The sequence below is a fragment of the Ursus americanus genome, chromosome 24 (genome assembly GCF_024610735.1).
Source record: "Ursus americanus isolate L20-20 chromosome 24, mUrsAme1.1.p, whole genome shotgun sequence".
Taxonomy (NCBI): Eukaryota; Metazoa; Chordata; class Mammalia; order Carnivora; family Ursidae; genus Ursus; species Ursus americanus.
In genome coordinates, this window is record NC_142150.1 from 19,022,891 (window position 1) to 19,046,790 (window position 23,900).

A 23,900-nucleotide genomic window follows, 5' to 3' on the forward strand; every position below is an offset into this window, starting at 1 on the left:
TTTCAAACATTCATGCCAGTAGCTGCATGTGCATTCTTCTGGAAGGAGGCCCACGGTTTTCAACGAGTCTCAAAAGGCTGTGACACAGAATCATTGCCCTAGACCTGCACTGGCCAATATGATAGCCGCTAGCCACATGTAGCTATTTAAGTGTAAATTTAAATTAAATTTTCAAAGCCTTCCTAACATTAGCTACTTATCAAGTGCTCAATAACCGTGATCGGACAGCCCAGATGCAGAACATTTCCACGACTGCAGAAAGTTCTACAGAGCTTCTCTATGTTGGTAGCATTACTCTGCATTCAACGTACGGACAAGATTTATTTAAATCACGTAGTGTTTTGTAAAATGAGTTGCCATCGTTTGGAAGTGAGAACATTGGACATCTGAAATCTGATTTTTGGGGGGAAACGGAACTATCTACCTTGCGCTCCTGGCAGCTGGCATGCACAAGACTGCTCAGTTTAGCGGGCCCCACGTCCTACTGAAGCTGCTTGCTTGGCCCTCCTAGACATTTGAGTTTGCGACCCTCGCTTCTGGGGGACTTCAGCCACCCTGGTTTCTTCCCAGTCTCTTGTGTTTGTAACCAGACTCCAAGTTTGGAGAAGTGGGGTTGAATTTGGTTTAGGAGCGCATCTTGGGACGGGATCTAGGGCTGGGATTCGGGCGCCCCGCTGGAAGCTGGGGAGGGGCAGCTCCTCCCTCCCTCCCTCCCTCTTTTCAATTCTCCGGAACTGGAAGAAGAGAGAGGGAATTTTATCCCGAACATCTGTTGCTCGACAAAGAACTTCTTCCCCGTCTTCCTAAGAGCCCTCCAGTCCCCAGCCCAGTACGCCTGGGCCCGCCCCTCGCAGCGAGATCGCGGGGAGGGGCCGAGGCGAAACCCGAGCCCCGCGCCCACCACCCGGGCTGGCGACGTGGCTCGGCTGCCCCGGCCTCCCCCCTGCAGCCCGCCGGCCAATGGGCGCGTGAGCCGGGGCTGCCCGAAGCTTCCCTGCCCGCGGCCCGGGGCGCGCCCCTTCTCTCCGGCGCGGGGCGGGCCCGTCCCCTCCCCCGCCGCCGCCGCCGCCGCCGCCGCGCTGGGAGCCCCCACTCCGGAGTCGCCGTCCTCATCGCTCGCTCGGTGCCTCCCCGCGGGCCGCTCTCCTGCCCTGACGATGGCGCGTGGCGGCCGCGACCGCCTGCTGGGGCTCGCCGTGGGGCTGCTGCTGGCGCTGGCGCTGGCGCCCCGGGCGCTGCGGGCCAAGCCCACCGTGCGCAAGGAGCGCGTGGTGCGGCCCGACTCGGAGCTGGGCGAGCGGCCGCCCGAGGACAACCAGAGCTTCCAGTACGACCACGAGGCCTTCCTGGGCAAAGAGGACTCCAAGACCTTCGACCAGCTCACCTCGGAGGAGAGCAAGGAGAGGCTGGGGTGAGGCCGCGGTCCGGGCTGCGCTCGGGGGCGTCGCAGGTGCCCGCGGGGACAGCGGAGCGGCCGCCGCGCGGGACGCGCGCCGCAAAGCGAAAGCGAAATCGGGTGCGCGGTCGGAGGGCGGGGACCAGCGGGCACGGGCGCCGGGGCCGCGGCGTGGACACCGCCACCGCGCCCCGGCCGGGGTGGCTTCCCGCGGGGAGGCAAGAACGTGGCAGCGGCCGCGAGAGCCAAGGCGGCGAGGGCCCGCCCCCTCCCCTCGGTTGCATCAGAAGGGAGGGCAGAGGGTGTACAAAAGAAGAGTTTGTGCACAGTGGCATTTTAGTGATACGAGCTCTTCCCCACCCTCCCAGTTTCCTTGTTCTCCCCCCATTCCCGGAGTGGAGGGTTTGTGACACTGCTGAGAAGGTCTCCGGGATGAACATAAATGGATAGAAGATGAAGGGGCAGAGGAGGGAGAGGCTTGATTCCTGGCCCGAGTTCCTGGGCGGGGGCAGAGGTGTTCTTGCCTTCCGGCTGATAGCAGAAACAGGGATATAAAGATCCCGTCAAGAAGAGAGGGGCATCAGGGGATAGGGAATGGGAAGTGAGAATGGAAACTGGTCCCCCACTTTGTTTCCCGCAGATGTCTGCGGAGGCACCCAGTCCTTTGGCAAGGAGGGCAAAAAGCTGGAGGGTGTGGTGGCAGATGGTGAATTTCACTGGTGAAGGCAGTTGAATTAGGAGCCAAGCCTGGAAAAGGAAACTTTGGTACATCTCTGCACCCTCTCCAGGCCCCCTGGGGATACAGCTGGGCTTGTGCAAAGGTATCTGGGAACCCTTCCACAGAGCAGTCAGCAGCCAAGACCCGGTCCCAGGTGGAGGCTGGACTTGGCTGGCGTTTTGGGGGGAGGGGGTCCCAGTAGTTCTGCCTACTGGGCACCAGGCCTCCCGGAACCTGTTTCCTGGGGGTGGAAGATCTTCTTGTCCTGCTACATGAGAAAGAACACAGCCATCCCTGTGCTGCCGGGGGCTACCAAAGGCCAATGCGGTTGGTTAAAAGAGGAGGCGGAATTACACCTATTGTGTAGGTGCCCCGGCTGCCTGCTCGGATAAAACGATCTTTGAACTTCAAAGTCATCTCCAAACAATCACCTTTTATTTCGCAGAGAAGTACTTTTCTCTTCTTGTTCGGGACTTCACAATGGGGGCCATTGATGGGTTCGGCCTGTTGTATTGCTTTGAAGCACTTGGTCACTGATGTCTTCTGGGACCCTGAGAGAGAGCCATTTGCAGCACTGCCACCAGGGAGGAGGAGGAGAGGTCTTGGAATTTGGAGAAGGGAACTCTGCAGTTTGCAGTCCTAACAGCTTCCGGTTTTAATGCCTTTGTCATGACAGGCAAGCCTAGTGGAGAAACTAGTGCTGGTGGTTGGTCTGTGTTTGATCCTTGTATGACCACCTCCCCTTCATTCATTGAGTCATGCAGCAAACATCTGAATGGCTGCTGTGTGCCAGGCCCCGGGTTAGAGACCTGGCAGATACAGAGATAACACCTTATGCTCTAGGCCTCAAAATCCTTACACTCAAAAGTAGAGGAGAGCGACACAAGCAGACACTGTGCAGAGCGGCTATGATGGCGGCTCGTACAAACCACAGTGACCACACTCGGGAGAAGGAGCGCCTCGGGCTGCAGGTTGGAGAGAGGGGCTTAGGGGCTCGGGGACGCCACCTGTTCAGAACTGGTGGGATGGCTCAGGTTGCCAGGTGCACCAGCAGGGTGAGGCATTCCTGAAGAGAAAACCACCTGCTTGTAATGGGTATTGAGACCTGTTCTGGGGGGTGAGGAGTGTTGGGAGAGTAAAGGCACAGGGTAGGAGGGGAGGTGGGCGTGGAGGGGAAGCAAAGGGCAGACCAGAAAGGACCTCTGTGAGGTGCAGATTAGATGTTATCCTGTACACAGTCCAAATGTCATCATCCCCCAAATTTGCTAGGAACGTCAGACAGGCAGTAGGACAGAGAACATAACTGAGGCACGGATGGGGAGACCAGGGGGCAGGGGAGGGGCCATGAGTGCCTGAACCAGGCCCAGCTGGTCCCGAGGGCAGGAGAGGGTGAATTCAGACACATGTGGGAGGTAGAACCATCCGTACTTGCTCTTGACTCAGTGTGGGGGTGGGGAAGAGGAGGGAGGAACCCAGGGGGACATCCGGTCTCTGGCCTGAGCCACGGATGGGTAGTGGACACACCACTCACCTGTAAGGTAAATCCAGGTAAATCCAGGCTAGAGGTGGAGGCTTGGAAGCCGTGGGTGCCGTCTGGGACAGGATGGAGCGTGAACAGCCGCCTCTCTGTCCACAGCTCCTGGTGCAGCAGTCCCCCCACCCCAAGCTTGGGCAGCTGAGGGAGGAGTGTGGCTGGATCGTTAGATTCTGAAAAGATGACCATTCTAAGGCCTGTGGAGACACCTAGGCCAGGGGGCTGCCAAGTGGAGGCCCATAGGCCACAGGCAGTCACAGACATGCTGCATGTGAATTACCATCTGCGTGATGTCACATGCAGACCTGAGTTCTGGTTTCTCTTGACACGGTCGACTTCTGTTTCCACGTGGCAGTCACTGTCTGGAGCAGACATGCGCAGCCTTGCAGGCACTGGCCCCACATCTCCAGGTTTGCGCAAGGCCCTGCCGGGAGGCTCTGCTGGCTTCTGTTACTCACTGGGTGTCTGTTGAGTTCTCTGTCCGCCTGTGATCGAGATGACTGTCCTCAGTGAGGCCACGTACACATTCTCTCCTTGATTCACCACAACGCCCCTAGTAAAGCAGGTGTTCCTATTGATAGGGAAACTGAGACCCCGAGGAAGGCAGCCTCGAGGCTTGGTTTATTGGGCTTGAGACCTGGTAAAATGGCAAATGAGGGGACACCTTAAAGCTGTGGGGAGCGCTTACGCTGTTCTGAGCAAGAGAAGAAGCTTGGACACCCAGACTAGCTGGAGACTTTACACTCAGCCCCCATTTCTAGTTAATCAGAGAGTGACTGTCAATTAGAACTTCTGTTGACAGGAAGGAAGTTTTACTACTGAGTTGACAGACTGCAGCCCAAAGCAAAGAAACGAATCCCGAATTAGCCTGGGTGACGCCATCCCAGGTGAATGGACCACTAGAGCACAACTTTCTTAAAAGCATTAGAAATAGCTTGTGGGTGTCCTCGAAGTTCCCCACAGGGAGAGCATCCCTAGCTTGGGACCCTCGGGCCTCGAGGTGGACACCGGTGAGTTCCCACCCTGAAGTTTGCCCTGGACGAGGGTTTGGGGTTCCTCGGTAGCGTCTAGCGGGCAGTCGCTGGCCCCGGGGCCGGCTGTGGAACAGGAGACCCCCCCCCCCCTGCCGAGGACAGGGGTGCAGGCTCCTGCAGCTGCTCGGCTGGTCAAGTCCTTCAGTAGTTTCCGTGATGTGAAGACTTTCATCCCTGACATCTTATGCTTTGGCCAACAAGGTCTGGGCTCTTTCTGCTTTGCGTTTCAAGTCTTTGAGTCCAAAGATTTAAAAAAAAGAAGAAAAGAAGAATTCACTTATCTTTTGGTGTATCTAGAATTTTCCTTTTTTTCTTTTTTTTTTTTGCATTGGCCGTAGAGCCTGGAGGTATGGGTTCTTACCCTGGTCATAGCACATACGAGCTGTGTGATCTCGGAAAAGTCATCTCGTTTCCCTCAGCCTCGGTGCCATCGCTCTGAAACGAGGGAGGACTGCACCTGGAGAAGACTGCCAGGTTTCACCTTACAAATCAACTCGGACCAGTTGGGGGCGTCCACCTGCAGAGCGATGTGTTGAGAAGGATTCTGAAGCACATCTGGGTTTATCAGGACAGAGGGCCTGGCCCACACTGGTTGTGTCTGCCATTGGCACTGGGTGGGGAGAGGCATATTATCTTCAGAAGAGATAAACTTTAAGATCCTTCCTGGCATGATCGGATCATTGATTTTATTTCAGCTGTTTATGCATTTCAGATTCTGCTGTTTGATCTTTTTCTGGATCGGGATCACACAAGCCTTGATAATAGCCTTGTGCATTTTGTTTTTTTGTTTTTTGTTTTTTAACTACAGGAAGATTGTCGATCGAATTGACAGTGATGGGGACAGCTTTGTTACCACTGAGGAGCTGAAAACCTGGATCAAACGAGTGCAGAAAAGATACATCTACGATAATGTCGCCAAAGTCTGGAAGGATTATGATCGGGACAAAGATGATAAAATTTCCTGGGAAGAATACAAACAAGCCACCTATGGTTACTACCTAGGTAAGAGTGCCGCCCGAGTGCTTGCATAGCCGGGGCCCTCCTAACAGGCTCCTGGTGTGAGCCTCTCTTCTCTCTCGACACATCTCCTGCCTCGGGGAGATGTCACAACCCCCTAAGTCGAACCTGCTTGGGTAACGTCCCCTTACTAAGAATGTACAGAGCTGCTTACTCGGAGTGAAGCTGTAGGTGGTGAGTAGTGGGAGGGGTCCACGGTCCAATAAAAAGTGACTTAGCCTGGGTGGCTCCGTTGGTTAAGCATCTGATTCTTGATTTGGGCTCAGGCCATCATCTCAGGGTCGTGAGATGTGACTTAGGTTGCTGCCCAATCTGAGCTTACAATCTTGGAGGCACAAAGAGAACAGAGCAGAGATGAAGTGTGTACAGTTTCAAAATGCTGCCAGGTTTCAGACAGCAAAGACCCGAGTGGGCTGGAACAGTCAAAGAAGGCTTCCTGATGGAGGGTGGTCTGGGAGTTGGGCCTTGAAAAACGGATATATATTTGGAGAGATAGAGACAAGAGGGGAAGGTGGGTCAGCCGGAGAAGCAAAGGGGCAGGAGTGCATTCAGCAGTGGACAGGGTTTGGATAGAAGACATGCTTGTTAGTGGGGAATGATAGAGGGATGTGTGCAAAGCACAGGCTGTAGCCCCATTGGGTGCATGGGAGAGAGAGCTAGCACACAGGTCTAGCGCTCCTGGCTGGGTTAAGGGAGATCTTAAAAGCCAGGCAGAAACATTTAGGCGGAATGTTGTGGGTACTGGGGAGCCTGTGTATGTTCTAGATCAAAGAATGATATGAAAGCAGCGTTCTGCAAAGAAAAGTATGACCATGTGACCGAAAGCCAGCACTCTTAACCGCTTGCTATAATGCCCTCAATAAGCTGTTAGGGCCTGGATTGTGGGGGCGGGGGGAAATGAAGGGACAGATACTAAAGGCATTCTGAAATGTTTCAAAGAACTCAGTGGCTCAGGACCTTTTGTCCTGTGTGTAGCATTTGGGCATGAAGGATGAGTGATCTGGAAGGAAATGCTTTCTGCAGCAGCCCCATTCAGACATTTCTGCACACATCCTGCAGGAAACCCCGCAGAGTTTCAGGATACTTCGGATCATCACACCTTTAAAAAGATGCTGCCCCGCGACGAGAGAAGGTTCAAGGCTGCAGACCTCGACGGTGACCAGACGGCCACTCGGGAGGAGTTCACCGCCTTTCTGCATCCTGAGGAGTTTGAGCATATGAAGGAAATTGTGGTTTTGGTAAGATCATTCAAGAGCCTGAGCTGGGGAAGGACCAGAGCGAAATCTGTACGAAGTCTTGTCCCTTCTTGCAAAGAGAGAGCATTCTTCAGCCTGACGGGTATTGGAAAACTCACCCTGACAGGAAGTGGAGAACAAGAATACTTGTCTACCCAATAGATGGGTCAGGGCAGGCTAGCTGCTGTAACAAACAGCCCCAACCCCGGTCATGGGAAACAAAGCGGATTTTTGCTTTTACCAAGTCCAGTGCAGATGGTCCGAGTCAGGTGGGCCCTCTGGGCCCTTCTCCGAGTACTCTCAGGTACCCAGGCGACTTACAGCTTGTGCTGTACCATCTTGTGGCTTCCAGGTCATCCTGGCAACAACCAGCTGGGAGACAGAGGAAAAGAAAGGAATGAAGAGAAGGCAACAGTCTGCCCTTCCTGTTCTGGCCAAGAAATGAATCATCCCTTCCTCTACCTTCCACGGGCTCCTTCTAGATAGGACGAGGCTGGGAAATACAGTTTAGATGTGTGCCGAGAAAGAGCAGATGGGTTCAGTGACCCACTGTCCCATTTTGCAGCCTTGTGGGAACTAGAGAGAGACTCTGAAAGGGAATGTGTGATTGTTAAACCATAGGGGGACTTAAAGTAAAACTGACAGGAAGGACGCTCCTCTTAGGAAGGACGCTTGGGGGAGGGTGCCTGGGTCTGACTGAGGCTCTGAGGGATGGCTGTGCGTTCCATAGTGTCTGGTGGGGTCCCAAACGTCTTCATTTTCCATGACAGTAAAATAAATGCCATCATCTAGTTCCTGGGCAGGTGCCCCTGGCCAGTTCTAACTGCTTCCATGCTGGGAAACAAGTGGCTAAAGTTTTAGTTCATAATCAGCTCTGGACTATTGTAGCTGCCCCATTGGTGGATGGGGCCCACTCTTGCCTCATGCTTCACTGTTGTGATCACCGTGACACCGAGGACTGGGCAGTGGCTCTTAAGAATCCTTTCTTTTTACCACCCACCATCCATGTAGTGACGGCCGCTTTGCCAGAGGACGATGACGATGGGGCAATTGTCCACAAGTGCATTACATGCCTCTGGATTGGCTCTCTGCCCTCGGGTCGGCCTTGTGCTTCAGCCCAGGATCCTCTGAGTTGCTGTGACAAAGCAAATTCTTTAATTACTCACCCTAGCAAGAAACCTCATTAAGAAGTCAAATGCACTAAGTGCAGAACATATACGTCCAAAAGTCCGATATACTTTTATTTTTAATTGTCCATTGTTTTCATATTTCATATCATTAGTGTTCATCGTCCACTCCGCCCTGGAATCTATTTTTTGTGATTACCCAGTCCAGTGGTTCTCAAGCTGGGTTCCTCAGAGGTACCGCAGGGGATGATCTGGCTGGATGGTGGACATGGTTGGCCTGGCCGGCTTCTTGATAAAATCAGAGTCCCTCTGGGCTTTTACTGACATTTGCATTTGAAGAGAGTGTTCTGCTCTTAAAATTGGGGGAAGGGGGAGGAGGAACAGAAGCCACTGCCTATTTTTTTACAGATTAGAAACTAATGCCCAGAGAGGTAAGGAGATAAGCCAAAAGTTTCCAAGCATTTTTAGCCATAAAAGCCAGACAGAGGACAGTAGGTAAAATTCTCAGATTTACTTAGAGCATGGCGCCATCTTGCCTTCTCTATTTCCCCTTTGCTTCCTAGGAAACCCTGGAAGACATCGACAAGAATGGGGACGGGTTTGTGGATCAGGACGAGTATATTGGTGAGTGTGGCCTGGAGTCTTGCTAGGCCGCCCCCACGGGGCAACATTCCTCCACCCACTTGTCGAGCTCCTTTCCGCAGACGACTTTTAGCAACAGCTGCATGTCTGAAGTTGTCACTCCTATGCCCTCCCACTGGGGAGGGACTTGACCCCCCAGCCCCAGGGTACAGTATCAGGGAGGCACTGATGAGACCTCACACAGCGGCCAACAGGGGGCCCCATGGCTCTGAGAGGTGCCCCGCACCCCACTGTCTAGTTTTACCTTTGCGTAATGGGCCTCAAAGCACTGAACAGATGGAGCTGTGATGGACGCGACTGTTTACGTGCCCAGGCATCTGCAGAAAGGCCCTCCTTCTCAGAGAGGTGACTCCTTGGACAGAGCGCACTGTTTCCCAGTGATGAGCCGGTTTGTGCCTCTGCTTTTTGATGCTTTCACTGGGAGTACCGCACCTCACAGTGCGTTCTGATGGGCTCCACTCAAGCATCGAGAAGTGGGTTTTCAGTACCTGGTGGAGCGGGAGTCAGATTCGTGCAGCTGGGTCAGAAGCCGCCTTGCCAGTTAGAGCCCTTCCGAGCAGCCCGGTAGGCCTCGCAGCAGAAAGGACTGGGGCCGGCCACTTGGAAATTTCCGTTTGACCCTCACCGCGGTCACTCGGATGCTCTGGTACGTGGCTCCCAACAGCGGTGCCTTCTCCTGGCAGCGCGTCTGCTCCCAAGTGTCGATGAAGTAAAAGCTGGAAAGTCACTTGAGGGGTGGGGTGCATATACTTTCTGTACCACAGTTAATAGAGGCGGTTAATTACCTCCGTAAAACTGAAGCGCGCGTCGCCGTCGGTCGCTGGTCCGTGCTGCGTTCCCTTGCCAGCCCACGCCTGCGGTCACGAAGAGCAAAGTTTCTTCTCATCAGGGGAAATTATATTGGATCTGAAGGCCCGAGTGCCGTCTGTCTTCGGGTGTATGGTGACGGACAGGTAGCTCTCACCGTAGTAATTAAAGTGATCTCGGCGGCACTGCCTTCGGGAATAACATGCTGTCAGGCCCCTCGTCGGTGCGCGCCCCGTGTGCGTGCGAGGGACGGTCCAGAGCTGCGGACGCCTCACCTTGACAGTGGTGATGGAATTAGACCGAAAGCTGACGGACTGAAACAAGCCATGTAGCACTTTTGATTAAAAGTGTGTGCTCTTCTTGGCCCTCCTGAACTCTTGCACTGAAACGGTGCAAAGTCAAGGGCAAAACTCTGAGTGGCTTTGCCTTAAGGAAACACTCCGTTCTTTACACCACGGAGGGAGGGAGGTGCGGGGCATGGTGCTTGAGAATCCAGTTCCGAGCGGCTCGCCGTCAGAGAGGCTCGACGTGTGGACTTGTCCAGCAAGTGACCTCATTTACAGAGCGGCCGTCTTTTCTGCTGGGAGCGAGCGGAAAGCCAGTGGTGCTAAGTGCGGTGGGAAGAGCCCTGGACTTGGGAGTCCTGGCTTCTCCACTTACTAGCTGTGCGATCCTGTGGGAGTCACTCCATCATGATAAAAGCCTCAGTTTCCTCACCCGGAAAATGGGAATACACAGCACGCACACTTGCGGGATTCGATGAAGCCCAAGTTAGCTAATAAATGGGACAGGCCTTGCTTGAAACCAGTCTGCAAGTGTCAGGTGTGGCTCCGCCTTGTGGCGGAACCAAGGGTCTTGCCTCTCCTTTTCCTCCATTCACTACCCGCTCTCTCTACCACCTGGCATTTCCAAGCTGTGTTTCCATTAAAGAGAAAACTGCCCACAGGGTATCTGTCTTTTCCAAGGGGATCTAGTGACTTAGCAAACAGTGCATCTAAACTTTGCCAACTTTTTCCTGTCCCGGTCATTTTAAGATAAGGATAATAATTCATCTTACAGAGTTGTTATAACGATGAAATAAAATGATCTATGGGGAAGCCCTTCGGAAGTGATACAGAACAACTAGGAATAAGTGGTTACCAGGGCTAGAAGCAGAGTGGCCCTGTTCCCGTGCAGCCTCGAGCCCAAACTTGCTGTGGGTCCTTGGCCTAAGGCTATGCCTCAGTGTTTTCATCTATAAAATGGGACTACTAACAGTACCTACTTCTTGGGATTATTATGAAAGTTAAATGAAAAAAACTTATGTAAAGTATTTTATATATAACATCTGGACTGTAGGAAGTGCTTGATGTCGATCCTTATTACCGGTTTTTCACCTAGATAGTGCCGGTTTGGGTTGTAGTTTTTTTCACTAAGTATCCATTTAATCTTCATAATAACTCTGTGATTTATAAATTAGCACCTCCATGTTACAGACAAGACAATTTAAGATTTACTCACTGAATTAAGTAACATAATCCCAGTCACTGCACTAAGTCATGAGCTAGGACTCATCTTCTGGCTCCTGAGCTCCGTTCTTTCTGTTCCATGAGGCAGCCTGCAGAGTGGCTAAATCCCTGCGTCATTATCCACCAGACATTTGGGTTAGGGCTCCTGATGGGTCGTCATCTTTCCAGAAACTCAGGAAGTCAGGTTTTCCTTGACTTACCTTCCGCTTGTCTTCATAACCAAGAACCACCTTCCCTTCTAGCGGATATGTTTTCCCACGAGGAGAACGGCCCTGAGCCAGACTGGGTTTTGTCAGAACGGGAGCAGTTCACTGAGTTCCGGGACCTGAACAAGGACGGGAAGCTGGACAAAGATGAGATTCGCCACTGGATCCTCCCTCAAGACTATGACCACGCTCAGGCCGAGGCCAGGCACCTGGTGTATGAGTCAGACAAAAACAAGGTATTCACGTTCTCCTGGAATCGTTCCTTGAAGGGAGACAGTTTACACAAGATTGATTCTGTTTGCTGCTTTGGTGATAGCATTGGCCCGTGGCCCATGCGGCCGCGTCCTTATCGACGTCCCTCATTCTTGCCCTACAGTAGAGACTTGTGAACTAAGCCAATACCGTGGTAACCCACAGTGAACTCTGACTAGGGGCCCAGACATCCCTGCATGGTCCGCTAAGGGCCACACACTTAATTCCCTCCACCTCCTAGGATTGCAGAAACGGTAACTTTGCTGTGGGCCGGGCGTGGATTTCAGAGGAGTTGCCCCAGAACGGGTTTGTTCAGTCAGTCAGTCAGTCAGCAGGTACTTCTCAGATAGCTGTAATGTGTCAGGCACAGGGATGCCCATCCCACGACATCCCAGGCCTCCTCAGGCAAGCTCGTCCCGCTGGCTCGGATACCCGGTGCTTCAGTATCTGGTAAATATCCACATCAATAAACAAGAGTTAGAAAGAAGTCCTGCCTCTTCCCAGTTTGATCACTGCTCCACGTTCTTGGGAGACAGGAGAGTTTTGCAGTCAGGCCATCAAAGGGGACTGGAATTCTTCAGGGCCTGTTCTGGGGAAGCCAGCACTGCTTGTGGATATAACTGGATTCCAGCTTCGGGATCCCCTGAGGCCTTGCCTGATACGCTTTAGCGCAGCTTTTAAGCCGGGGGGCTGTGTGCTTTGGTTTTGCAGGGCAGTGATGGTAGAAGGGGGTGCCTCGCAGCTTCTTCATTAGGACGTTCGCTATTTCAGATGTTGAGAATCCACGAAGTGAAGGGAGCTTGACGCGGAACAGTTGCTCAGGGCTACCAGAATTTCTGTGACAGAGGCCTTTCCTCTCTCTTGCAGGATGAAAAGCTAACGAAAGAGGAGATACTGGAGAACTGGAACATGTTTGTCGGAAGCCAAGCTACCAATTACGGGGAAGATCTCACAAAAAATCACGATGAACTTTGATACCTCCTCCGCACGGTGCATACAGCAGGCTGTCACGGGCTTTCTTTTACTGTCTTGGATGGTTGCTACAGTTGTCTCATTTACAGCAGTTGTGGACCCCCAAAAAGCAAGTTTCTAACCTCGGATTGGGGTCAAAATTATTTTTCACTCACTGTTTACTGGAAGATAGTCGTCGCTATCGTTTCAGTAAGGCTTCTCTCCAAACACATTAAAATCTTGGTAAATCGCCACACTGTATGGGGATATATGCTAAAACATGATTTTTTAGCTTTTTCCATTAAACATAAACGAAAGGGGAAGAAAATGTGAAAGACCCCTATATTCAGAAGTTGGGGGGGCAGTATATGGAGCAACTGCTGTGTATTTTAACTGCACATTTTTTAGATTTGCCACTGTTGAATAGTCGGTGAGAGAAACGTCTGATGGAGCTACAGTGGTATCCTATGTAGGCTTATTCCAGAGCACATCTAATATTCCAGATTCTTCCTTCTTGACTTTATACTCTGTCACTGTAAATGCTATATAAAACCTCTGTGCATTTTTCTGTACAGACCTGCTAATGTGCACAACAAATCCCTATCTTTGTGTTTTTTGTTTTTACAATAAGAAGCAATCAAGAAAGACAATGTGAAAAAGAAAGGAATTTTAGAGGTAGGGAAGAAATGAATGTCAGGCATTCGAAGAACTCTAGGAAAATGATAAACACTTTATTATACTTGAGAACATTTTCTTGACATGTAAATGAGGTAGGTCTGATCTTTGAAAAAGTCAACAATAATAACAAGCCGTTTCCTCGCTGATCACCAATAGGAATGAGGCAGTGGGATCCTGGGGAAGCCGGTGGTGTGGAGCCCTGGAACCCGCTCCATCTGGTCCCGGGGAATCTGCGACCCTTGGACCTGCCCTGAGGACTGCTATACCGGAGAATTAGGACAAGGTGATGTTCAAGCCATTGGCTGAACTGGTAGAAACAACTCTTACGGGTTGAAATTTCACCTCACAAACAGTGAACAAAATAAAGGATCCCACTGCGGATTTTCTGCTGTGTCCTGTGGTGTTTGACCTCACATGTACTGTTCGTGACATTCTTGTTCAGATAGAATTAGCAGTGGGATGGGATTGCATGAGTAAGATGATAAAGGCTCTGGGCTTTTAATCCGGTTACTGAAATGTTTAGAATTTGCTCACACTTACCTACGTAACAAATGCATAACTTCTTTCTCTGCTATTAAGGGCATCTGCGAGTCCTTGTAACTCTTAAGTCTCTCGGAGACAGGTTTCAAGGCCTACAAGGCCCGACAGGACCTTTGTTCCCTTCCTGCGTCGGCATCTCCCTACCACTGTCCCCTCCACCTCCCAGAGCCATTGACTTTCTGGTCCTCCAACACACAAAGTTCATTCCCAGGTTGGGCCCTTTGCACTTGCTGCCCCTCAGATTCACAACCCGCATCTCCCACGTCCTCAGGGAACTCAGACGGTACCACCACAGTGGGGCCTTCCACACTCCCAACATTTACGGTGGTCCCATCTGAGTTCTGTTTATATTTTGTCTCATGTCCCTGTTTTATTCTCTTCTTGGTACATTTTAAGCCATTGTTTCCTGGGGTTGATGTACACATTACCACAAAGAGGGAGGCTTACAACAGCAGAAACTTAAGTCTTTCACAGTTCCTGAAATAAAGCTGTTGGCAGGGCTGCACTCCTCCGGAGCTCTAGGGAAGGATCCCTGCTGCTTCCAGATTCTGGTGGCCCCAAGTGTCCCTTGGCTGTGGCTCACAACTCCATTCTCTGCCTCTTTCCTTCCTCTCTGTGTGACTTACAAGGACCCTTGTCATTGGACTTAGGGCCCACCTTGATAATCCAGGATGATCCCATCTCGAGATCCTACTTAAGTCTGCAAAGACTATTTTTCCGAGGAAGGTCACATTCACAGGTTCCAGGGTTAGGCGGCACACCTGTCTTTGGGGCCACCCGCAGCCAGCCGAACCGCCTGATGTGCTCTTGTTGGACACCGTCCGTGCTGCCCAAGCTGCAGTGCGAGAGTAGCGGTCTGCTCGGTCCTATCTACCGCTGTTGCCCGGGACCGACAGCAGGACAGCCTGGTCTACAATAAGCACTCCGCAATTATCTGCTGAATGAATGGGAGTGGTTAGCTTTCATCAAAGAGAATGTTCTTCAGGGGGAAAAATTAAAAGGGTGTAAATAATTTAAAATAGCTCACATTTGCTGAATGAGAAATTAGGTAATTTGCCTGACTCCACAGTGATGAAATGGCAGGGCTGGAATCAAATCCAGGTGCTCCTGGCCCCAAATCTCTACTGGTAGCCCTGTTTTACTGCTCCAACCTTCAGATCTGATCTATGTTCCCTTTATTTCCTTGCTCAACCATGGTGTATGATTATTATGGTCAGGGAATGAGAATAACTCCTCTTACCCAGGAAGAGGCTCTTTTTCTTTTTAAGCAATGAAAACCTGTTTTTTGAAAAATGAGAAAATAATATCTTGTAACCTAATTAGGAGCATAACACTTGTAAAAGGTGCTAACATTATTCTTACTCCAAAAAAGGAATGCTGGTTGATTTACTAAGTTATGCATGGTAAGATGTTAAATGTATTTTGAGCACTAAATTTTTCCTTTCAAGTCAGTGCACATAAGAAGAGAACCCTCACAGAGACTAGTGCTTCTGGGGCTGAATTTAACACTATTTAAAGAAAGAAACCCTTAGCTAGGGGACATAACTGTTAACATGGTGATTTGTAAAGCCTTAGATTTCTAATAGGGTCTGACTGTTTCAAGGAAAACATATTTTGTTTCTAGGTAACATTTCAAGTCGGATTATGGACAAATGCTACAAAATTGATCTGTAATGGGAAATACTGTAATGTCACAAAGCATTATTTATATGCTTAATGTGACTGAAAGCATTAATTGCTAGGAGCCAAAATCTGTCCAAGCAAAACATGAACACACATTTCTTACCTCTTGTCTCTTACTATAGGTTTTTGAATGAATTCGAGTGTAACAAAAAATGTAGCTAGAAAATCAGCCACACCTGAAGGTTTTCTTCACCTGCTTGGATTACTGTAGTCGTGTCTTGTTAGCAAAGGCATGAATCCTCTCTGCTCAGAAGTGCTCAGCAAACGAGAGCGACGTGGCTCCTTGTTAGCTGCCCAGCAAAAACATCTTGTGAGTTAAGTGGTGGATGGCTGACTGGATGTTTTTAAAAGTTCTTCTAAATTGATTTTGCCACTTTTATAATAAAATCTGGCTTCCTCCCAAGTATATGCAACTAAGATTTGGCTCTCTCTGAAATCTTAAAACAAGTTTATAATGCTAGAATTTCCCACTAAAAACCAATGAGTGCTGTAATGTTCACCGCTTTGGCTCACCCTCAAGTATTAAAAACGTGGGCAGTGGAAAGATTCTGTCATCAGTACTTAAACTCCCACGATTTACATGAACTTGGAGCCCTTTGCACAGAATCCAACCGCACTCTCAATTCGGGTCCGTTCCAGAGTCTGAGGCTGGCTCAATGCACCCTAGGTATAAGGCATCCCACCATCCCCTGTGTTTTCAGTGCCTCTGTCATTTTTCTCATAGAAAATAGAAAACAGGGGCGCCTGGGTGGCTCAGTCGGTTAAGCATCAGACGTTTGACTTTGGCTCAGGTCATGATCTCAGGGTAGAGAGATCGAACCCCACGTGGGGCTCCGTGCTCAGTGGGGAGTCTGCTTGAGGAATCTCTCTCTCCCTCTGCCTCTGCTCCTTCCCCAACTCATGCTCTCTCTCAAGTAAATAAATAAATCTTAAAAAAAAAAAAAGGTAGAAAATAGTGTGCAACTCACCACTGAGGCACGGGAAAGAAAATGAATGTAAGGCTTGGTTACTTTCCTGTCTTGGAGGTGCTGGTGTCACGGGAGCACGTAGCATTTCTCTTCTCTTACGCTAATGGCCGCCAAGTTCTCACACACATTTCTCCCAGAACCCTCACGACAACCTGTGAGGTTGGTGCTCGTAGGGAAGAGGGATACACGAGTCTGTGCTGTGGGAACAAACAACCCGACCACCTCAGTGGTCTAAAGAGTCCACTCCAGGCCAGTCATCCACGGCAGCTGTGCTGTGGGCGTTCAGCAGTGTGGGGGTCAAACACAGGCTAGCCAGTGTGGTCACTCCTGACAGCGTCAGAGAGTGTTCTAGTTAGAAACGGCAGGGCCAGGATACAAATCCAGGTGTCTCGGATGGGGGACCCACCCTCTTAGTCACCCCACTATGTGGCCCCCTATTAAAGAGCCTCTTGGCGAATCCACCATTAATATTCCAACCATTTTAAACACTGGTGGCCATCCATGGTGTAATTTGAAAATTCAGGACCACTGGGATAAGATGCAGAGCTGGTGGTATGGAAAGACAGGTCCAAAGGCCTGGCTGGACTGAGCTCTAGCTCCACGACACAGAAGTTCTGTGATCTCCGTAGGTCACCTTCCTCCTGAAAGGCCTGTTCTTTTTTTTTTTTTTTAATTTTTTTATTATGTTATGTTAGTCACCATACAGTACATCCCTAGTTTTTGATGTAGTGTTCCATGATTCATTGTTTGCGTATAACACCCAGTGCACCATGCAATACGTGCCCTTCTTAATACCCATCACCGGCCTGTCCCAGTCCCCCACCCCCTCCCCTCTGAAGCCCTCAGTTTGTTTCCCAGAGTCCATAGTCTCTCGTGGTTCTGACGTGGATGATGATGATAATAATAATAATAATAGTACCCAGCTCTCAGAGTAGTCACAAATATGCATGAGGTAATGCACATGCAAGAACCACAGGACTGAAAAGTGACACCCAGAAAAGGAGTTTTTCCTAGGTTTTTCCTTTCTGAGCAGGTCACATGGCAGTGGCAGAGAGGCCAGGCCTGCAAACACCAGGCTGCTGGTTCATAGTCTTTCCTTCTTGTGTGAAGTGTTCTCAAAAGCTCCAGATGTATCTACTACTGGAGGAAACTGATGGGATGAAATGACAAAGGACTCGCTCTCAGCACTGTTTTATCGTGAGGACAGCATTCCAAAGCTCTGTGTGTATGTGGCAGGGATTTAGAACTCAATTCAAGAGCAGATCAAAAGAGCCTCTGTACTTTCAATAAAACATCCAGGGACCCAACTAAAAAAGGTCACTCGGGGTCTTGTTTTCAGAGGGGAAACTGAGGCTCAGAAAGAGTCAGCTTGTGGATTTCCCTTCCTCCAGACCGAGGCAGAGGTTAGACTAGAACTCCTTCCCCTACTCCAGCTGTTCACTTGGAAGCGTCAACGATCTCATCTGAAAAATGGCGACAGTAATCCCTACCTTCGAGGAGAGGAATAGGGATTGATCAAGGAAATGCCCACAGAGCATTTCATGAAGCCAGTGCGTAGCACACGGTGACCATTTTTATGAGTCTGCCAAAGCAGGGTCCTCACTCGGTTCAGCAACATTTATTTGTTTGTGGGTTTCTTCGTGCTCACTTTCAAGCTTCCACCCACGGCAGGAGCGAGTGAGCGGGGCTGTGGATCAGAAAATTGTCAGAGGCCTGTTTGTTGTTTTAAATACATGAAAGATGAGTTTTTTGTTTTTTGGGTTTTTTTTTAAGTTCACATCTTTAAAAAAAAAATAGAGGTCACATGGTTATTACCTGTAAGAAGTTGAGGAGATTTACCAAGTCCTAGCAGAAGGGATGATCCCAAACCAGGGAAGTGTGTGGCCGGGCTGCTAGGACATGAGCCATGAAGGTGCACGGAGAGAGCACACCCGGGTGACTGAGTCAGACGGACTCGCCAGCTGGGTGGCTCCAGGCCCACTGCTTCTACTCTGCAAGCCTCCTTTTCCACTTCTGAAAAAGGCAGTAAGAGCAGAACCTGCCCCACGGGGTGGCTGAGAGGCTCAGGGAGACGCTGTGTAAAGCTCTCTGCCCCTGGCCTGACGATCGGTAGAGTCAGAGAACTCAGTCATACAAGCTTTTAGAACTGACAGTCATTTTAAGGGTTAAAAGATATGCCAAGGAATCTAAACAAATCGTTTAGAAATTCATCTGAATTTTATTTTCTGACAGGCGAAATGCCACATACCCATGATTCACACAGAAGCTGGGCTCATTAGCCTCAGGAGGCCCTCCCTCAAGTCTTCTGGAAGGCCCGTTGGCTTGCTGGTGGCTGGATTCACAAAGACATGGACTGAAGACCCGGTGGTACAGGCTGAAGAGTCAAAATGGGCCAGCTTGGGGTGGCCAAAGAAAAAGCCATCACTGAGGTCCCAGTGATTTACAGAAGGCAGCTCCTTCGTGGCCTTAGGTGGGAACAGAGCCAGGCGGTAATGCACGCTGGAGTGACCCACTTTCTCCACAGCCAAAGCAGCCACTGGGACCTGAGGAAAGCTGATGGGCGCGTGGAAGGTACATCGATTGGTCACCATGAACCCCACCATGGGGGACGTCAGCAAGCCGGTTGTCAGGCCGCAGTATCTAGAAGGTTGAATCACAATGCTTATTCTAGGGCCCTAGGACCCTCTCTCCCAGCCCAAGGATGTGTGTTTCAGAGAAAAGGGCTCTAGCCTCAAAGGGCCACCACTCGCTAGCTGAGTTACCCAGGCAAGTCATTTCACTTCCCTGTACCTCAGTTTACACGACAATAGAATGTTCATAACCGTAATTCCCACCCTGGAGCCTAGCAGTGAGAATCAGTGATGCGCGTCATTTAACACAGCCCCACGCGCTACACGAATAGATCCTGGACATAGTAAGTGCTCATTAAACATGGGCTATTGTTAGCATGATCATTTCCATCTTATCCCTGCTTCTTACTGTGAATAGCCAGGAACTTTTGCATTAAATGGAAAATGAAAACTCACTTCTTATATAGATGGTTACTGTGTCTCTCATCTCTGCCATTAGATGATAATCTCTTTAAAGGAGAGTGGCTGTATCCTGTTTATTTTTTAAGTTGGTTGACTAGAAACGAGGTTGCACTTGAGATAAATGTGGAGGTTGAACAGGGTCAGAAATAAAAGCATAATGCTGAATTACAATCCCCACCACCACCTAACAGGCCCACTTACGACCTAAACATTTTCACGCACTGTCTTATTGTCTTCTTTTCTTGAGATAACTAACAGCAACTGTGAGAACCCACTGTAAGGAAACAGTCAGGGGTTGTATGAAGTCTTTACTACGAAGTCATTCACTGAAACTGTTCACGGAAACAAGCTACCAGCCTGAACCCAGGGAGACTGCCAGCCACCCTGGGCAGCTGTTGACGTCGTCCATCGTGACATGAGATAACGTGCATTTGCTGACATGGAAAGCTGTTCAGTGAGAAAGATCAGATACAGAACGGTATGTACCATTTGATCTCATTTTTCGTATAAGACCTTTTGGTCGATGGATGTACTTTTTGCCTAGAAAAAACTTTGAAAGGATAGACTCCAAAATGTTTTCAGTAGTCATCTAGCAGTAGAGTTTCTGGCTAACTTTTTTCTTCTTTTTGCTTGTATGAATTTTCCAGAATGAACATGATTTGTCTTTGAAATAAGAAAAAAAACGTTATTTTAAAAGATGTCTGAATACGAATGTTATTTTTTGAAAAAGCACTGGAGTGATGAGCAGCCTGGAAAAACAAAACTCCTTCTACCCATTAGGATCCTGCCCCTGGCTACCCTCGCTGCGAGGCTTCCCCAGGAATACCGGGGAGGGAGAAGGGAAACATGGGAAGAAGAGCCTTGGCCTCCAGCGTGACTCCGAGATCCAGTGAGAAGCTAATTCTTGTGTTTTCAATCGCATGCGTCTTTGTTGTGTTGCTTTCCTGTTTCTCTGCCACCATTTTTCTCATTCTTTTAGGACACTGACAGTAAAGAAACAGTGCCTCTTCCCACGGGGAGAGCGGTATTTCATGAGCTCCCCGTATCTCTGAGCCCAAACACCAAATCTTGAAATAACAGAACCGCAGAGGTACTTCGAAGCAATGTCCTCTAGGGGCACCTGGTCGTCAGGGCTGAGCAGCAAGGCAGGTCTCAGTGTCCCCATTTTACAGGAAAGAAAGTCAAGTGGAGAGGCTGAATAAATCCCCCACAGACCTGGGCGCAGTAAGCAGTGGCTCGGGCCCAAACTTCAGGCACTTAAGGGCCAACGTTCACACTTTCCCCTGCATTCTGGCTTACCAGATGGTGAAGCCCAAATCTCTATTTTAGTCCAGTGGATGAACTGCATTCTAAGTCTTTCTCTGACTTTCAGAATTACATTTTCTTCAAGTGTTGCTAGTCAGTTTCATCATATTTGGACAAGAGATCCCCTACTGGGCAAGTTCATAACCCAATCTGATTTCGCTGTGGTAACAAGAGGGTACTTGGTGTGAGATTGATCAATTGTTTCTTCTTTTTTTTTTTTAGATTTTAATTTTTATCAGACTTTATATACATGTACATACTCTAAAAAGTACATTGCTCAAGGCTTGTTACAAAAAAAAAAAAAAATAGCAGTTCTCTGACTTGTCCTGCTATGGGCTATAGTCCAGGTCAAGAAGTTCTTGGAATGACCTCCACGGCACACCTACTCTTTGTTAGAGACTGAGGACACAGCACTGAATAAGAGAATGCCTGCTCTCATAAGTGCTCAATTTTAGGAGATTGGGGTTGAGGGTGGGATGTGTCAGCTCTGGTCTTCCCTTAGGCAAGAAAGAGGTGCTAGTTGTGCTCCTTTCTGGTTCCCCTTCCACGCTTTCCTTCTTTTTCTCTCCCTTTCCTCAGCAAACTTTGTGCACTACTCTGTTCCAAGCATGTGCTAAGCGTGGAAGAGAGAGCAGGGAACGAGCCAGACCGTGACCATTCCTGCCCTTGCGGAGCCTTGGTCCAGAGAGCATGCAGTCATGCTGCTGTGTGGTGAGTGCTATGCCAGGGAAGGCCCAGGGGCTCTGCGAGCTCGTAGCAGGGGGCCTGACTTGATCTTGCGTATCAGGGAAGACTTTCTGAGGAAGTGACAGCTAAGTGGGACATGAAGAAAATGTAGCAACTATTCAAGTGAATAGTAAGGGGAAGAGTCCCCCAGGAGGAGGAATGGCATATGTGAGGACCCGGAGGCCAGAGACAGTAGGGCACATCCCAGAGATAACACAAGTCCCAGGTGGCTGGGACACGGAGAGCCAGAGGAGGCTGGGGAGGAGGCAGGAGCCAGACGGGGGAGGATCTTGCTGGGGAATCTATCCAGGGCCAACGGGAAGCCAATAAATGGGCTGCATGCAGGGCAGAGGCAAGACCCAGTTTGTTTAATGAGCTCCGTGGCTTTGAAATGAGCAATGGGTTAGACCAAAACAATAATGTCCGCAGGAGAATAATCTGGCAACTACCACAGTCCTGGCAAAGACGATGGTGGCGTGGGCTAGGATGGTGGCAGTGAGATGGAGAAAACGGAATGGAACCAAAAGAGATTTTTGCACAAGGTCTGATGTCAAGTCACATTGAGGGAGATGAAAGGGCCCAGGATGGCTCCCAGTCTTAGGCACTTTCTGGTGATTTCTTTTGTGGAAAGAGAGAACGGTGGAGAGGCTGGGGGTGAAGGTAAAGAAAGTGCTGAGTTCTGTTTTGAATACTGAGGTGGGGCTGAGCTGCCCACAAGACCCCGAGAGGAGGTGCACGGTTGGGATAATAATATCACTCATGTTTACCCGGCCCTGCACTACGGGCCAGGTCTTCCATTGAGTAGACAGCTGGATTCTGTCTCCAAGAGGCATGTGGCTATATGGGCCTGACGCTCAGAAAGAGGTTGGGGCTGGAGACAGGAGCTGAGATGCTGCATGAAATCGAAAATCGGGGTCTAGGCAGGGAAGGTAAAGCACTGACGCCGCACGGGCGTGGTGGGCCCGTGGTGAGCCAGAAAGTAAATACGTGGTCTGACTCCACACCATTCAGACTTTTAAAAAAATACTGGGCTGACTAAATAAAACTCATGGGTGGCTAGGCCAGGTTTGTCTTTCTGGTCCCCTGTTTGTGACCTCTGGGAGAGAGGTAATTAAGCCATGGGAGAAGGAGGGGTTGCCTAGGAGAGAAAGTAGAAGGGGGTGAAGTCACACATGAAAAACTGGCTTTGGGTAAGCTCCTGATTGGTGATTTCTTGGGGTGCAGCAAGCAGCTGATAAAGTGTCTGATTCTGACGCTGCCTGATCACTGTGTGAGGCAAATGCCTACCATCTGTGCTTTCTTACCGTCGACTGGGCAAACGTCAGAACACAGGGACATCAGGGAAGACCCCTTGTGTTCATCTAGTATGGGGGCTCTCCAACACTGGTGTGCATCAGAATCTCCTAGGGAACCTGGGAAACATCCAGATCCCCAGCATTCTCCCAGACCTCCTGAATCAGTCTGCAAGGAAGGGCCTGGCATCCTGATTCTGACAAGCTTCTAGGTGATTCTGATGCACACACCTAGCACAGCAGTGGCTCCTGTAGGCCCACCGCTTTGGGTGAGGAAACAGCTCAGAGAGACGAAGTAAGTTGCTCACCTGCATGCAGCTAGAAAGGAACATGGGCTGCCTACACTCAACTGGTCACTCCAGCCCGTTCAGTTGGGTCCATTAACCCTTCACACCCAGACTCAATCCCAGCCCAGGGGTAGGGACCAATGGGTCGCTGGTATCTTCATGGCTCAGGATCAGACCAGCCATGCTCATGTTCCTACCCTGACTTTGTACCCAACTCCAATAGCTGGATTCAGTCTTACCTCACTCCCCTCTTCCCAAGCTCCTGCTTCCTTCCTTGAGTCCATAACTAGGCTCTACTTGAGCCCTGTGCTGAAGCCCTGCATCGCTATCCCCCGGGCTCTGGGTGCCCCTGGAGCAGACGCGCGCACCTGAGATACACCATGCGTGCACCGTGGTGCTGCTGGGTCTGCGTCAGAAGCCCTGCTGCCATGCGAGGTCTGGAGAGAAGCATCTTTCCGATGCTAGGAGACCTTAGGCATATGGCACAGGCACACCATTCAAAGGGATGAGGCTATTTTTTGTCACTCACTATAAATAGCAGAATCGGCCTTCACTTGTGGTCAGTTACCTGGAGCGCCAGGGCAGGATTCTGGCAAAAAGTCTATCCCACACTCCCGAAACTAAGAATAAGCACAAGCTTGGCAGCATGACCTCATGACCATGCCAAGTCCTCAAGGAGTGTCACGTGGGCACCTGAAGGGGATGTCAGCTCTTGGGAATCTGCACAAGGAGGCCCCTGCCTGGGTGGCGTTGGGAGGTTCTGTGGTTACAAGGAGACACACAGACATTTAGAAATGTGGACTTGGGAGAAAATACCTTACATGGGAGCATGTATGAAGTTAAAAGATTAAGATGATGAAACTGACACTTAGGAATACACTGTGTGTCTCTCTATAAGTAATCTGTCTTCAGTCAAGCCTATTTTGGATATTGCCTTTACAGGACGATTTCGGACAGGGGCT

At 50.1% G+C, this 23,900-nt stretch overlaps 2 protein-coding genes across 4 annotated transcripts in view; one reads left to right on the plus strand and one right to left on the minus strand.

Annotated features, from left to right (window-relative positions):
* Positions 1–888: 888 nt before the first annotated feature.
* On the plus strand, positions 889–13,486 carry RCN1 (reticulocalbin 1). Its single transcript, XM_045808556.2, has 6 exons — positions 889–1,411; positions 5,491–5,684; positions 6,759–6,937; positions 8,625–8,685; positions 11,261–11,460; positions 12,344–13,486. Exons 1-6 carry the CDS (start codon positions 1,158–1,160, stop codon positions 12,449–12,451), a joined length of 996 nt encoding a protein of 331 aa, XP_045664512.1. The 5' UTR covers positions 889–1,157; the 3' UTR covers positions 12,452–13,486.
* Positions 13,487–18,491: 5,005 nt separating this feature from the next.
* LOC123799451 (uncharacterized) overlaps positions 18,492–23,900 on the minus strand; it is a 169,566-nt gene continuing 164,157 nt past the window's right edge. For all 3 annotated transcript variants that reach the window (XM_045808557.2, XM_045808559.2, XM_087855386.1), the window contains one exon: positions 18,492–18,936. In XM_045808557.2, coding sequence (XP_045664513.2) covers positions 18,552–18,936 — 385 coding nt within the window. In that variant the 3' untranslated portion in view covers positions 18,492–18,551. The remainder of the gene's footprint in view (positions 18,937–23,900) is intronic.

What these genes read in the sequence shown, in the direction of transcription:
- RCN1 (XM_045808556.2), top strand. Translation starts at nt 1,158, where the DNA reads ATGGCGCGTGGCGGCCGCGACCGCCTGCTGGGGCTCGCCGTGGGGCTG. An exon ending in GAGAGCAAGGAGAGGCTGGG is followed by an intron (nt 1,412 to 5,490) that starts GTGAGGCCGCGG and finishes TTTTAACTACAG; the next exon opens with GAAGATTGTCGATCGAATTG. An exon ending in GGATCAGGACGAGTATATTG is followed by an intron (nt 8,686 to 11,260) that starts GTGAGTGTGGCC and finishes CTTCCCTTCTAG; the next exon opens with CGGATATGTTTTCCCACGAG.